General features: G+C 58.0%; 1 protein-coding gene across 1 annotated transcript; it reads right to left on the bottom strand.

Moving 5' to 3' along the window:
* Positions 1-247: 247 nt before the first annotated feature.
* On the bottom strand, positions 248-4,270 carry EVX1 (even-skipped homeobox 1). The gene is made up of 3 exons (XM_045564488.1): positions 3,364-4,270; positions 1,505-1,770; positions 248-913 (listed from the first exon to the last, which is right to left on the bottom strand). Exons 1-3 carry the CDS (start codon positions 3,788-3,790, stop codon positions 371-373), a joined length of 1,236 nt encoding a protein of 411 aa, XP_045420444.1. The 5' UTR covers positions 3,791-4,270; the 3' UTR covers positions 248-370.
* Positions 4,271-11,234: the final 6,964 nt, after the last annotated feature.

Here is an 11,234-nt window from a genome sequence, read left to right as displayed (position 1 = left end):
GGAAGGAGTGTGAGGTGGGGGTGATGGAGGGCTGAGGGGTCGTGGATATTGGTTACTGTTGCTAATTTTTGTCTAGCTTTGGAACCACAGCCTCAACCCCATTGAGGGGCGGTGGGTCCCATGATGAATGGCAAAGAGAGGTCACCCCGGAGGAAGATCTTTCAACCTCTGCTTCCCCATCCCCACTTCTGCCCCACAAAACGCCAGCCATGGCTGCTTCCTGGGCGTCCCAATCCTCGAGGCCGAGTCCCGCTGGTCCTTTTCGGCCCTCTCCTCTCCCCTCAGTGTCCTGAGGGCGAGGAGGAGCGCTGGCTGTGTCCCGCGGGGCCCCCCACGAGCGTCCTGGAGCCGACAGCCCGTGGGCCGCCCCTTATCTGGTGAGGGGCACCTCCTCCCTCTGGTCCAGCGCGACGGAGGAGGCCTTGCTAAGCACGGAGGGCGCGAAGGTGAGGAAGGAGTCCGAGCGGGAGGTGGAGGCACAGGTGAAGTCCGAGGTGGCGGCGGCGGCCCGGGGCGCAAGCCCGTTAGCCGGGCCGCTGTGGCAGGCGAGGCAGGAGCAGGGGCCGCCGGCGGAGGCGCCCAGTCCGTGCGCCGGGCCGGGGTAGAGCGGCGGGTGGCGGAAGGCGCACAGCAGTTCGGGCCGCGGGTAGGGCTGCGAGAGCACGCGGAACGTGTCGAGCGGGCGCAGCGGGCCGCTGAAGGGCGAGGCGGCGGCCGAGGCCGCGGACGCAGCGCCCAGGCCCACGGGCGAGTAGTAGGGTAGGGGCAGGTGCGACGGGAAGGGGTAGGGCAGGCCGCCCGCGGCCGCCGCGTGGCTCATCATGTACGTGTAGAAGGCGGGGTCGGCCGGGTGCGGCCACGTCATGGCCAGCCGCTGCCGCTTGTCCTTCATGCGCCGGTTCTGGAACCACACCTGGGGAGAGGAGCGGGGCAGGATAGGCAGCTGGACTTGGCCCCGTTCCCAGAGCCCAGAAGTCCTGTCTCACTCCAATGTTGGCCGTTCAGAGAACAGCCAAAGCAGACGCCACTGGGGCGAGGGCAGGCCCCACCACCACCACCTGGAGCCTGAAATCCCTCGAGAGAGGTTGGGGAGTGACTGCAATCTCGGTTCCTCCTTCCCTCGGCCCACGTGGCCAGGCCCCCCAGGGTGCCAGAACCTTGTGTGGGTTTGCAAGTCATGAAAGGACTAGGTCTGGGACTACATGAGTCTGAGGCAGTGTTTCCCCAGAAACGAGACCCCCTCCCTCCATCTCCTTTGGGTGACTCCCTGTTACCCACACAGGCACTCCATCCCCATCCCCGTTGTCTATTTGACTAGGAAAGGAACGTAGTCAACCGCATGGCAGCAGTGCCCGCCTAGGGATTGTTAGCAGGATAAATCTGCACGCCCTAGGCAGGAAAACCCCAGGCTCAACTCCAGGCACCGATTTAGGCAGTGGGCAGTTGGTATTTACTTCCTGCTAAATGGGTGCACACCTGCCTTCCCAGTCCCAACCCCACATACCTTGATAGTGGTTTCCGGCAGGTTTAGGGCGGCCGCCAGCTCGCATCTCCGTGGCCTGGATACGTAGTTCTCCCGATAGAATTCTTTCTCCAACCGCGCAATCTGCTCCCGAGTAAAGGCGGTGCGGTAACGGCGCATCTGGTCACTGGCGCTGCAGGCCAGGGTGCCTTGTGAGCCACCCCCGCCGCCGCCGCCGCCGCCGCCGTTGCTCTTGGGGGCCTCGCTGCCTCCGTTCGGGCTGCCGACCAGTGCCTCAGAGCCGGGCCCTGCGCAGGGAGCCCAGAGCACACACGTGCACACAAACGGACACACAACAGATACAAACGCCGCTGACTTAGAGCTGTAGGCCCAGGAGGGAGCTGAGTGGGGAAGGGACACACCCCACCCCCAGCCATCTCAGTAACCACCATTGCTTGGGACGCTGCAGCCTCTGGGGGACCCAGGTGGGGATATGGGCTTGTCCTTGGGATGGGTACATAGATGTCTTTGGGGAGGTCTGGCCTGGCTGCTCTATGAGAGGCATCCGACTAAGGCAAGCTGGGTACAGAGGCTCCCAGCCACCCTTCCTACATGCCCTGGGGCACAGGTGAACTGCAGCCTTCCGGAGCTTTTTGCCTACCATTGGCAGGGGTGGGCCAGTATATGCACTTTTGTCCAGCAAGTGAGTTGAGATGCATCTTTGTGCTGGAGCAGTTATAACCTCTGGGTCTTAGAGCACTGTAGGATGCTGAGCAGATAGTTTCCTTGTTGTTTGCCAGGCTGCCAGCACAGGTGTGGGAATGTGTACTAGGTTGCATGTATTGCAAGGGTGACATGGGAGTGCATGTTTGAGTATACTATTACCTTTGTGTATTTGAGTGAAGTATAGGTTGTTCTGAGAGTATGATAGGGAGTCTGGGTGGAGTGGGTGATAAGATGGTAAGGGGTGGGTGTGGGTTCCCCACAAGATGTTCGCTGCCAAGGCCAACGGGTGGTCTTTCTTCCCTCCCAGGCTCTTTCCACCCACTCTCACAGCTTTATGGAGGAGTGTCTGCTGGTAGGCTCTCCCTCCCAGTTTTCCACCCCTCTCTGGTGGGGTGATTGTTGGCTCAGAAAGAGACTCCCTTCCGGGCCATCCATCCCCCTCTCCCATTAGCCTTTAGTCCGGGAGGGGTTCTCCAGTTAAAGCTGCCCCGCTTTGGGCCTACCTCTGAGAAGGGTGGGGCTCCAGCCCCCTGCAGCTCCTTTTCCTTTGGGTGGAGAAGTGGGACTAGGAAGGGAACGGGAAAGGGGGAGGACCTGATCTCTGCCTTTTCAAATGCAACCGGAGACCAAAGGCAATTAGACCATTGGGACCATTTCCGACCTGGCGCCGCCAAGCCCGGGAAGTGACAAGGTAATTTGGACCTCTGACCGACGTGCAAACTGGTCGGAGGGCTGCAGCACCCGGGCTGCCCGAGTGGGCCGCGGTTTTACGGTCCTTTATGGACTCCTGGCTTCCGCGCCTCGATGCGTCTTACACCCCGCCAGCCACAAATTGCCGGGACTGGCGTTTGATCTTGCCCTCGCCTGGGGAAGGTGTCTTCCCCCCACAGTTGAAGCATTCTCACAAAACACTGGGGGGTTGGGGTGCACGTTGACTCCCCCAAGCCCAGAACTTGCATTCCCCCCCACAAGGCACAGCTGTCACCCTCAGTCCCGCCAATGCCAGAACACAGTAGGAGACCCCCGCCAGGGCGCAGCTAGCAGGGGACAGTTGCTCAGGTGGGTCCCCCCAGCCATCCTGCCCTGGGGGAAAGGAGCGTCTTCCTCCTGGCCTACGCTGAAGTGAAGGGTGGGCGCAGTGGGAGGCTGGGGGAACGGAGGGGTGCGGTGGCTACCTTTGCTGTGCTGGTACTCGGCGTTCCCGGTGGCGCAGTCCGGGGTGCAGCTCACCTCGATTTCTTCATAGAAATCCGACTCGGTGTCCGAGCTACTGGGTTGCCCCTGGCCGGAGAGGCTGTCGGCGGAGGGGGCTGGGGGTCCCGGGCCGAGCATGGCCGCCCCGGCTACCCGTGGCTCGGTGCCCGGCCCCGCCGCGCTGCCTGCTAGTCCATCGACCGGCTCCTCCTCCGGGCCTCCCCCGCCGCGCTCCCGGGAGGCCGGAGGGCCGGCCCGCGGGCTCAGGCAACCACGGGGCACCATCTTCTCGGGCGGCTCGGGCAGCGGGCTGCCCACGGCTTCGGACAAATTGGAGACCCTCTTGCCAACCAGAGTGCCAATCTGACCCCCATCCAGAAACATAACCATGTCCTTTCGGCCCTCCATCCTGGGGCTCTCCGGTGGGGGCGGGGGGAAAGCCCCAAGTGAGCTCCTAACCCCCTGCTCCCCGGGTCCCCAGCGGCTGGATAGATCTTGGCTGCGAAAGGGAGAAAAAGAGGCCGGGCGACTGGGCGGGCGCTGAGCGGCCGGAGTGCGATGTCGACGGCGACCGCGGCGGTGGCGTTGGGGAGCTAGGGTCACCTTGTGATGCGAGCGCTCCTCTGTGCCGCACCGCCTCTGGGAGGAAGCCCCATTGCCCTCTTCTTTCTAAGCTGTCATCCTCCTGCTGCAATCGTCATTACAGTACCGCTGGTGACGCCACTCGGCGAGCGCAAGTGGATAAATAGAAACGTCTGCCACAGGGAAGATGAAAGGAGACCCGCAGCTAATGGCTCGGCAGTGATGCGCCAGGTGTGGGCCTCGTTCGAATGGGGAGGAGAGTGTGAAAACAGAGAGACACACACACTGAGAGAGGGAGACACCCAGGCAGAGGGGATGCAAATGGAATTCCGCAGAAAGAAAAGAGAGCTTAACGCGCACGGCGAGTTCCGCAGGGGCGGCGGGACTCGGTAATCAAATACGCTTTTGACTTTTTCTTTTATTATTGTTTTGATTTTTGTTTTCTTAACCTGGTGCCTTGATCTAACACTGATGAAAGAATCCGTAACTGCATTTTAGAAGTGTGAAGGCCGGCTTACAAGCCTCGATTCTTTCGGCATTATTACAACTGCCTGCCCCTGGCAGCTAACCTCAAACCGGCTCCAAAGTCTTTTTACAAGCTACTGAAAAACGTATCCCCCTCCCCAAGTAAACTGGAGAGCTTGAGCCTGAGCTATTCTTTCCTCTCTCTTCTCCTCCCTCCCCTTATTCTCATCGGTTTCCTTCCTCTGGGGAACCAAACTTTGCTATTTTTCTTCCCCAAGGGGCAAGAGATTATAATACCTTCATTTTCTTTTTCTTTAAAGACCCGCCTAGGCTGCTGAGTCAGTGTTCGCTGATTTTTTTTTTTATTCCCCTTCCCTATCTAGATGGTCTTCAGCTTTCCACAGCCCGACTTGACCTCGAGGTGGCTATTCATAGAAGAAATCGCTTTTCCGTTTGCTTGGGCCTCGCCTGCACTTCAGGTATGTTGGGTGGGGAGAGGTTCTAAGAGTGGTATTTTTTTTCTTGTCCGTATTTTAAGGCATTCGTTAGGAGTCAACGAATTCTCCCCAAAAGAGATTTTTCAAGTGAAGAGGTAGTGGTAAATGCAGCCCCTACTATGGCAGCACTGGAGGCCCCTAGCAGGGAGAAGGTGCTGGCTTTCACCCAGGAGTTTAGGGCAAGGATTGGGAGTACCCCAGCACTCAGAACGGTGGGGTTCACTGAGGTTTGACTCACAGGGTCTTCTCTCAGGCCCTGCCCAGGGGCATTGGTCCCTGGCTCCAAAGGTGGGGGGTGCTGGGAGTTCAAGAGAGAGAAGTCACTGAAAATGCTCTGAAAGAGCAAGTGACTAGGGGCTCATAAATTTTTAGAGATGGAAGTCAAACCCCCATTGCAGGTCTAGAGGGTGTGGAACTTGATGTTTGGGGGCTGCCACAGGCCTCTCTCTGGTCTTCTTCTGGGGAAGGTGGAATAGAACTCCTTCAAACTGAGCCCTTTCAAACTCTGGGCAAATGTTTTGGGGCCGACAGGTGGGCTGGGTCTCTCTACATTTGCTGAGGGCAGGAGGTGGGCACCTTCTATGCTCAGCCCCCCTTTCTCCGCCTCCTCCCCAAGAGCTTCTAGCCCTACAAAGCCAGTTACAAAGTGCAGCCCCTGCTCCTCCCTCCTCCGTGTTCTTAGGCAAAGTCTTAGCTTTTAAAGTCCCTCCATTGCTACCCTTTTATCTTCTATCTCCCACTTTTCTCCATTCCTTTTTCTTTTTCTCTACTCTTCTCCCTCTCTCCTCCTCCCACCCAGTCTGCCCATCCATGGGGTTATGGAAGTGGTGGAGGAAGCAAGGGGTCCAAGGAAAGACAAAGTTTCCTCCCCACTCCTGCTTTCCACTCCTCCCCCAATTCAATAACAAGAAGCTCATTAACCTCACCTAGGGGACAGGGACAAGGAATCCAGAGGGTAGGATTCACATAAATATCTCCACTGCCTGGGACTCCCAAAGCCACCAACTGCTGAGCACTGCTAACCCAAAAACCTGGGAAATGTTTTAGAGATGAGAGAGGAGCGATTGGGAATGGGAGGATCAAATCCCAAAACCTTTTGCTGCCCTTCAGAGTTGTCCAAGGATTCTGTCATGCCCTGCCCTTCCCCCAAAACCGCCAGAGCCTGAGCAAGCACCTGGTTTGCTCTCTCCTTCTGGTCAAAGTCGACCCCTGAGCATGTGTCTTAAAGCTGCCCAGGTTGCCTGCTCTCTGTAGGGCCCTTCCAGCACTGGGCCTGGGTGGCACCCACTTTTCCCCCTACCCCCATGAGCAGGCCACCTTCTCACAGTTTGCTACCCCCCATCTCCTCAGAGCGGAGTCCACAGAGGGACTCCAGGCTCCCCTGCCCCGCCTCCAGCTTTGCATTCAATGGGAATGCTCTGTGTTTGATCCTCTTTTCCTCTGAGTTTTCCCCGTGAGATGAAAGCAGAGAGGGATTGAGAGATCAAGGGGTGCCACTTAGTCTCTTTCCTGGGTCGTGCCCAGCAGAGCAGGCCTTCCCCTGACACCCCCAGGAGAAGGCAAAAACTGACATTCTCTAGAGGGAGGCTGCGGCCTTTGGGCTCCAGATCTTAAGTGTCAGAGACATATCCCCTCAGCCCAACTCCTGCCCCACCCCTCTCCCGACTTCTGCTCCGCCCTTTCAGAGCAGCCTCAGTTTCTTCGGTCTTAAGGAGCCTATCCAACCACCCCCTACCCCAGGGCTTTAGAAAAAAAATTTTTTAACCAAACATCACTTCTTCCTAAAGCATTGATACCAGATTTAAAAAGGCTGAATTTTTAACAGGAAGAAGACAGAAAGAGGAGACCGGATAAGAACGCCGTTTTGGCTTTGGCTGGGGGGGGGCAGAGATATGGGGGGATTTTAATAACGTCCTTATCACTGTATCATGAAGGTTATGCACGGCATGGCCCAAGAAGGAAGGGACATTCGGAAAGCGAGTGAAGCTGCACAACCCCATAAAAGCCTGAGCAACCCCATAAAGAGGAGAGGGGGTGACAGCAGCCCAAGTGGGGTCCAGGCGGGGCTGCTACCGCTTCTCATTTCCTGCAGCGGGGAGACACCCATCCCCCTACCCTGCAGGCCCACAGTCCCTTCCCCGCTGGGGCGACCAGCTCCGGTCCAGCCGGCTCCTCTCGGATTGAAATTCTGGGGACTTCAAAAGCTCCCGGCTCTGCTTCCGCCAGGGCTGGGCTGGGCTGGGCCGGGGGTGGGTGGAAACCCCAGGGAGGCTACACGGAGATAAGATGAGCGGGTCGTTTTAAATGGAATCGGAAGCCCGGCCTCAGCCACCAGACGCCCAGGTTGGCTGGAACTGCTTCGCTTCCCAAGAAAACCCTGCTCGGGAGAGCCGCGGCGGCGGGCGGGGGAACAGTGGGGGGGCGGGACACGGGGGGTGGGGGCGGGCTGCGGCCCTGAGCTCCTTCCGCAGCCTGAAGCGAGGGCCTCCCAGCGGCAAGCATGCGTCCCGGCCCGCCGAGGGGAAAGGGCGAGGTGTCCTGACACAGAGGCCAGGAGCTGATTTGGTTGTTTAGATGTCGGCAAAAATTTGATCAGGGAAAAAAATGTTTTTGCTTCTCTCTTTGGTAAAAAGAACAAAAGAGCTTCCTTTTAAACAATAAGCGTCTTCCAGCTGTTGTGGATATTGATCTTGGGTCCTCGGTCGTCTTCCAGGCTGTTGTTCCGGCTGTTGCCGTCGAAGTTCCCGCGCTGCTGGGTCGTCTCCGCCGGGATGGCCGGAGGGGGACAGTGGTTCTGGCGGTCGGTCCCTGCTTCGTCCGTGGCAGCTGCCGACGCCCCGCTGGAAACCCGCGGGGTGTCCCTCTCCAGGAACTAGGGCCAGTGGATCTCACACGCCAGGAGGTCCGGCTTCCACGGGCGGGGAGATCATGGCTGGACCACTCCCCCGACCCACTCGTCCACGCCGCAGTGGGCAGCGGAGTCTGCCGAGGGAGTTGGTGGCAGTGGGAAGCTGCGGCGGGCATCACAGAACAGTTTCCCCTTCAAGCGGAACCTGCGGTTTGGGGAACTCTGGTTTGGACAAGCGTCCCCTCCTCTCCCCGCCTCTTGGAACGAAGGGCCGGGTACCTGGACAGGAAGCTAGATGCTTTCTGGCCCTCCAGCGCCTGCTGCTCCTCAGGTCCCCGGAGGCAGCCAGCCCTGCTGCCGCTCCTGCCTCTGCACCTGTCTGCCTGGGCTCCTGGAGGCCACATCCTGGCAGCTTCCAGCCACATGCTGCCGCTGACGGCCAACGGGGCGCACATTTCGACACTCAGCACTGGCCCACCCCAGAGCTGGAGGACCCAGGCCAGGGCCCGCACCCTGAGGACCTCCCCAAGCTTGAGGCTTGCCCCACGTGAAGCCACTGACTGGAAGGACCCAAGTGCGGTTTGTTTCCATCCAAGAGCAATTCTCCAACACTCAAGCACCCAAAGGCCCAGTCGTCTCTCTCCTCCACCCTGGTAGAGATGGTATAGATTCTTCCTGCACCATTTCTGTCCTGAAATTCGCTTACATTACAAAGCACATTGACACCCCTTTCTCATTTAATCTACATAATCTACATAACAGTCCTTTAAAAGGCCTCAACAGAGCACAGTACCTTTTCTCCCACAGTTGTAGGGAGTCCTCAAATGGCCAAGTCATAGCTTGGTGTCAGACCAGGCCCAGCCCTCCTTCCAAGGCCCTGCCACCTCCACCTTCTGGGATGCCTCAACCCCCAACTCTCCATAAAGCTAATGTTCCACAAACCCTCAGCCTTTGCTGGGATCTAGCAGGTCCAGCCCCTCTCAGAGAGTGTTCCACCTGCCCTCAGAAGCATCTACATGGCTGCAAGGCTCAGGGCCCACCCCACACTCCCACCCCCACCCCACACACTCCTGCTTCCCATGAGGGCAAAGAGAACCCCACCTGGAAGTCTGGGAACTCCATGTGATAAGAGCAGTCACTGTTTTAAGTGTTTCACGTGTATTAGCTCTTTCCATTCTCAAAAAAGGCTCTAAGGAAGATATTATAAATCGTCCCTATTTTGCAGCTGAGAGATCTGAAGCACAGCGAGAAAGCTCATGCATAAATGAGAGCCCCTTTCCTCTGGCCCAAAGTCCACCTGAGCTATTGGAAAGGTGCTAAGCATTGGGTCCTGAGACTTTCCTTACAAAAATTCAAACTGTGGCATTTTGTCCAAGACCTTTTTCCTCCACCTCCCTCCCAGACGAACTCACAAGAGGGGTGGAGGGTTGGGGGGGCAACTAACAGCTGACCACTCCCTTTGGGCATGAAGGAGAGTAAAGAAAAAATAGCCCTCCAGGCAACACCCTCTTCTGGGACAGGGATCAAAGGCTGGGTGGGAACTCTGCAGGGGCCTGCAGGGAAGTGGGAGCCACCCTCAGGGATGTTGGGTAGGAGAAACTAACTGCTCTGCCCAAACAGGTGGGGAGGGTCTTCACGGTCTGAGTCCAGAAATATCAAGAACATCATTGCAGCAGCTGATCCTGGAGACTAAGACAAAATCCTGTCCCTCTGTGACCATTACATCTGCTGAGGTCCTGAGAACCTTGCTGAAAAGGAGCAGGACTGGCCAGGATCACCCAGTTTTAACTTCTCAGGGGCTATGGCCTCTTCACATATCAGGCAGCCCTCTCCCCCAGGAAAATGCACAGAGTTGGCCTTCAGTTCCTGAAATTCCTCCACCTCCTACAGCCCCTCTAGAGCCACCATACCCAGGGAACAATTACTTGATCCATTTGATAGGGGATATAGCTTTACTAGGGTACTTCCCCTTATATGGCAGCTACCTCCCTCAGACTGCCCTCCAGAATTGATCGGCCCAAGGGACAAAACCTGACGGTGTGGTCAGGCCTGCCCACATTTGCAACCTGGCCTGGGCACAGCCTCAGTGCTCTGCATATGCCCCCACTCAAAACCTCTAGGTCCTGGTTCTGCATCTGAGGGAGAGAATGGCCCCAGTGTGGCTTCTCCTGTAAAAGGCAGGACTTGGTTTGGGCTAACCTTCCCTTGGGACAAAGGAGACCCAGAGTGCAGGGAACTTCCTGGATATCATCACCATATTACACCATGCATTCCTTTTCCTTATTGGGGGGGGGGGATCTGTTCGGGGGAAGTTTGTTTTAATAGATTTTGTCTAGGCATAAATCCTTTCTAAGGGTTGGACTATCCAAGGGCCAGAGTCACCTGACCACCTTGCTCTCCCCACTCCTCCCACCCCTCACTCCCCTGCAATCTCTCCTGCAATAGGGCGCTACCCGCTCTGCACACTGTAAGAGCGAACCCCACACTGCGGCTTTCAGGGTGGCCCAATCTCAGGATCCCAGACTCCAATTTGGGTGGAGTCATTAGCCGGTGGGATCTCTGCTCTACAACTCAACCGGCCCTAAATGCTCCCTTCCGGGTGCGGATCTCTGTCTCTGTGTGCTCTCTGACCGTCTGTCTCTCTTGGTTCCCCGGCCGGCTGAGGTGGGGGCAGCAGCCTCTGCCCCTCTCCTCGCTTGATCTCGCCCAGCCGCGAGACGCGGTGGCGCCTGACAGCGAACAGAGGGGTGGATCTCCCGCATGGGGGGTTGGAAAACCGCCCCCACCCCCCTTCCCTGACCCCAGGCGAAGAAGTCCAACTGGTCGGGCAGGCTCAGCCCCTCCCTCCCGTGAAATGGAAAAACCTTTGTATGGAGAGTTCTGGTGACTGAGTTTTACAGAGTCCCCCATGATTCGGAGTAGTACCCCCCTACTATCGAGCTTCAGAGCGCCCTATGAGGTACAGTCCCTCTCATTGTGCAGCGGGAAAACTGACACTCAGAGACGTTAAGGAACTTGCCCAGAGTCACACAGCTGGGAAGTGGTCGAGCTGGGGTTTTAACCCAAGTCGTCCAGCCTTTAACCCAAAGGCCAGAGTCTCCTTCCGAAGTTAGCGTTGCGCCCCCAGGACCGAAGACGTCGTTCCCTAACACCCAGACAACTGCGATGCCTTGGCTGTGATTAAAAGACCCGGACAGGGTCCACCCTTCCCAGGTTTGTTGGACGAGTGCGGGCGCGGTCCCAGCGGAAGGTGAGCGACTGGCAGGAGCCGGCCCTCGCCAGTTGTCGCTGGTATCGGAGGAGCCGAGGACAACGGAAAGGGTGGCTAACCTCTCTTCTAAGGAAGGGCCGCAGGGCGCCGCGACGTGGAGGGAGTGTGCGCTCCTGGCCCAGAAGCCTGGCGGTGACTATGTCAGGGTAGGGTAGCGGCCGCCAGCGGCTTGTTGCGGGGAGGGAGGGC

This window comes from Lemur catta, chromosome 11, assembly GCF_020740605.2.
Source record: "Lemur catta isolate mLemCat1 chromosome 11, mLemCat1.pri, whole genome shotgun sequence".
NCBI classification, from domain to species: Eukaryota; Metazoa; Chordata; class Mammalia; order Primates; family Lemuridae; genus Lemur; species Lemur catta.
This window is presented reverse-complemented; position numbering and strand designations above follow the sequence as displayed.